Source organism: Antrostomus carolinensis, unplaced genomic scaffold, assembly GCF_000700745.2.
Source record: "Antrostomus carolinensis isolate BGI_N321 unplaced genomic scaffold, ASM70074v2 scaffold23144, whole genome shotgun sequence".
Classification (NCBI taxonomy): domain Eukaryota; kingdom Metazoa; phylum Chordata; class Aves; order Caprimulgiformes; family Caprimulgidae; genus Antrostomus; species Antrostomus carolinensis.
Genome location: NW_010313182.1, coordinates 27990 through 31033, shown reverse-complemented (window position 1 = coordinate 31033; position 3044 = coordinate 27990). Strand labels below are relative to the sequence as shown.

General features: G+C 39.3%; 1 protein-coding gene across 1 annotated transcript in view; it reads left to right on the top strand.

The window, feature by feature from the left end:
* Positions 1-301: 301 nt before the first annotated feature.
* The window catches only part of LOC104524412 (kinesin-like protein KIF13A), a 30548-nt gene continuing 27805 nt past the window's right edge, over positions 302-3044 (top strand). Inside the window, exons 1-3 of the mRNA XM_010167280.1 lie at positions 302-426; positions 1190-1352; positions 2008-2148. Of these exons, the coding sequence (XP_010165582.1) occupies positions 302-426; positions 1190-1352; positions 2008-2148 (429 nt within the window). The remainder of the gene's footprint in view (positions 427-1189; positions 1353-2007; positions 2149-3044) is intronic.

Sequence of the window (3044 nt, the reverse complement as noted above, 5' to 3'; positions counted from 1 at the left end):
GGCACCCTCACAGTAAAAGAGTTATTAGCAGTTGTTTGTATATTAGCAGTTGTTTGTGGTTTGTATTATAAAGACATAAAAAAGTTGTAAGTTTATCTGAATAAAGGCAAATAGGCAAACTTTGCCTGTAGTCACAGCAGGGCCCGTGAGGTTGCTTGTTCCTCCTGCGCTTGTCTGTAACGTGATGCATTTTGTAGAAATGAGAAGTGTATGCCTGCAACATGTCCTGCATTTCAGTAGGACTTTGCATAAAAAAAGCATACAGGGGAGTGCTGGTCACTGAAATATCTGAAGTTTGATCATGAAGATGATGAGACACATTGTGTGCTGTTGGGATTATGAAGAAAGGCAGAAAGGGGGACTTGGCATTTGCTCAGAGGATTATCGTCATACTTTAAAAAGACAAATTAAAGATGAGAATCCCAGGTGAGAGTGTATCTTAGTATCAGAGGTGGAGGTATAGTATGTGTCATAGCAGGTTTGCCGGGTGGTAGGTTAGAATAGATTTGTTCAGACAGGCTTTAAAACCTTTTTGGAATTTGTCCAGAGACGGCTAACTGTATGGAGTGCACAAGCTTTAACCTGTGCTCATTCATCTATTCCAAAGTACTTTGGGTATACAGGACTTAAGATTTTTATTATTTATTTTTTATTATATGTACACCTGAGGTGACGTAAGTATACAGAGGGGAGGTTGAGGGGTCTGTAGCACTGCAAAGCCCTGGCTGTCATGTAAAGCAGTGGCCCGCAGTGATTGCAGGTTCCAGCATCATGATCTGAGGAAAAGCAGGTTTTATCAAGATGAAGTCTCACATGTTGGAACTGGTAGTTTCTGTGCATCAGGACTCCAGATTAAAGACAGCTGCAATTATTTCATTTCTTGGAAATTCAAAACATCCCTAGGGCTTTTAACAAATCATCACTGTACCAGCTCCCATCGTACTGTGCCCTTTTATTTGGGCATTACTGTGCTAGACTGATCTCAACAGTAATATGTTTGTTTACTGTGTGGTCACTGCTTTTCCTCAGTAAAATGATCTGACACTGTTTCATGTTTGCTGACATTGTGCTGTACAGCATTTCTTCTTAACCTTGTTTCAGAACAGTCTTTGTTAGCACCTCTATTTGCAGCTTTCCAATAATAGAAATAGGTTTCTGTGTATTTTTCATGTTACCTACTGCACCACAGGGATGAATTGTTTCGACAGAGCCTGGCTAAACTCCGAGAGCAGATAGTAAAAGCCAATACACTGGTGAGAGAAGCAAACTTCTTAGCAGAAGAAATGAGTAAGCTCACAGATTATCAAGTAACGCTTCAGATCCCTGCTGAAAACCTCAGTGCCAACAAAAAGGTAATGACAGCAAAGAGTGCTAGAAAATGTAGTTTTATGGCTGATCTAAAATATGTAGACTTAGATAAGATTTATCAAACTTGAGGCTATAAAATGCTACTTCTGTTAGATTGTGCATAGGCAAAATATGGATGCTACCTGAATTTAATATATGGAAAGTGAATAATTGTAAGTAAAAATGGGAACATAGCAGTAGGCATAGCTCTTGCTGTTCTTCCAAATGTATGATCACCATATGCGCATGTGGTTGGTGACCAGACGTGTGTGTTCTGTTGCTGTAAAACCTGTGTTTTAGTTATGTTTGCAAAAATTACCAGCTTTTGTTACAGTTGCATACCATTTTTTTTGTCTTAAGGGTTTTCTAATTGTAGTGCTACTGTAAATGGAATGGTAGCAATTACTATAATATGCTTGTCATAAGTGATTTGATTGAGGGTGCTGATGTTCCTGTGCGAATGGTGGTTGTCTCAGGACAAAGGGGTCTGGATCCTGGGAGGTGTATAGGGTATGCTGTGTTTGAAGACAGAGATGGCTGGCATGCAGAGGGAAGCTGCATGCTCTGGATTTTATTCCTTTTTAGGAATGCCATTTGAATGAAGAGTTAAACTACTTACATGCACCTTTCCTACAGTGACTGTTTTCTCCTCTGTTTTAGAGGGGTGCAATAGTGAGCGAGCCTGCTATTCAAGTGAGAAGAAAAGGAAAAGGTACTCAAGTGTGGACTATTGAGAAACTAGAGAACAAACTGATTGACATGAGGGACCTCTATCAAGAGTGGAAGGAGAAAATTCCTGAGGTATTGTATATATTTTCTGAAAGGGATCAGAGATTGAGTTTGTTTCCTTTTGTTTTTACCCCTTTTAATATGTTGTACAGATAAGTGCAATGACTTCGTATGTGAAAGGGTTTTAATATTGTGGTTTAAAACACCAAACAAACAGAAAAACCCCAAATAAATAATACTAAATATTCAAACTGCCCGTGCAGAATAAAACACAGCTATGTCCTATCCTTAGTTGAATTCTCAGATATAAGTGTACTGAGGTCAGATATAATTGTGCTGAGGTAGTGACTCATGGTACCACTAAAAGCATGTGCTTACCTGGCATAATATAGCTGCCATGCAGATGGGCACCAGCTTTGAATGGAAGCAGCAAGCTGCATTAGAAATAAAATTATTAAATTGTGGTCAGTATCAAAGCTAGCAAGGACACTGCTTAGATACACTGAAAGTGCAGAACACCTTAGTGGGGTAGAACTTGATCTGAAAATGTGAAATGTTCTGTAATTTCATTTGCATATCCCCCAACCTTAAAGCAGTAAATAAATTAATTGAAGATACTTAGTCTATATCAGTATCTCCAGCAAAACTAAGCGGTGCTTCCTGAGAATTTAAGTGGTAGGTTAGCCTTGAGAAATAAGCGTGAGACTTGTCAAAAGCTTGCTCCTTTACTGGCAAGAGTCAGACATGAGATTTGGTGTTCCAGAAGACATCTCTAAGTATCCAGGTAGAAGTGCACAGGAAGTGTATCTTGCTGTCTTGCAGCTGATAGGGAGCACCGAAATTACTTGTATCAAGAATGATTCTCACATGTGTTTAAACAGCAGTTGTGCCTTTCTTACATGCCTTGGATCATAGTGGTTGGAAAAGACCTTTAAGATCATCAAGTCCAGCCATTAACCTGTCACTAC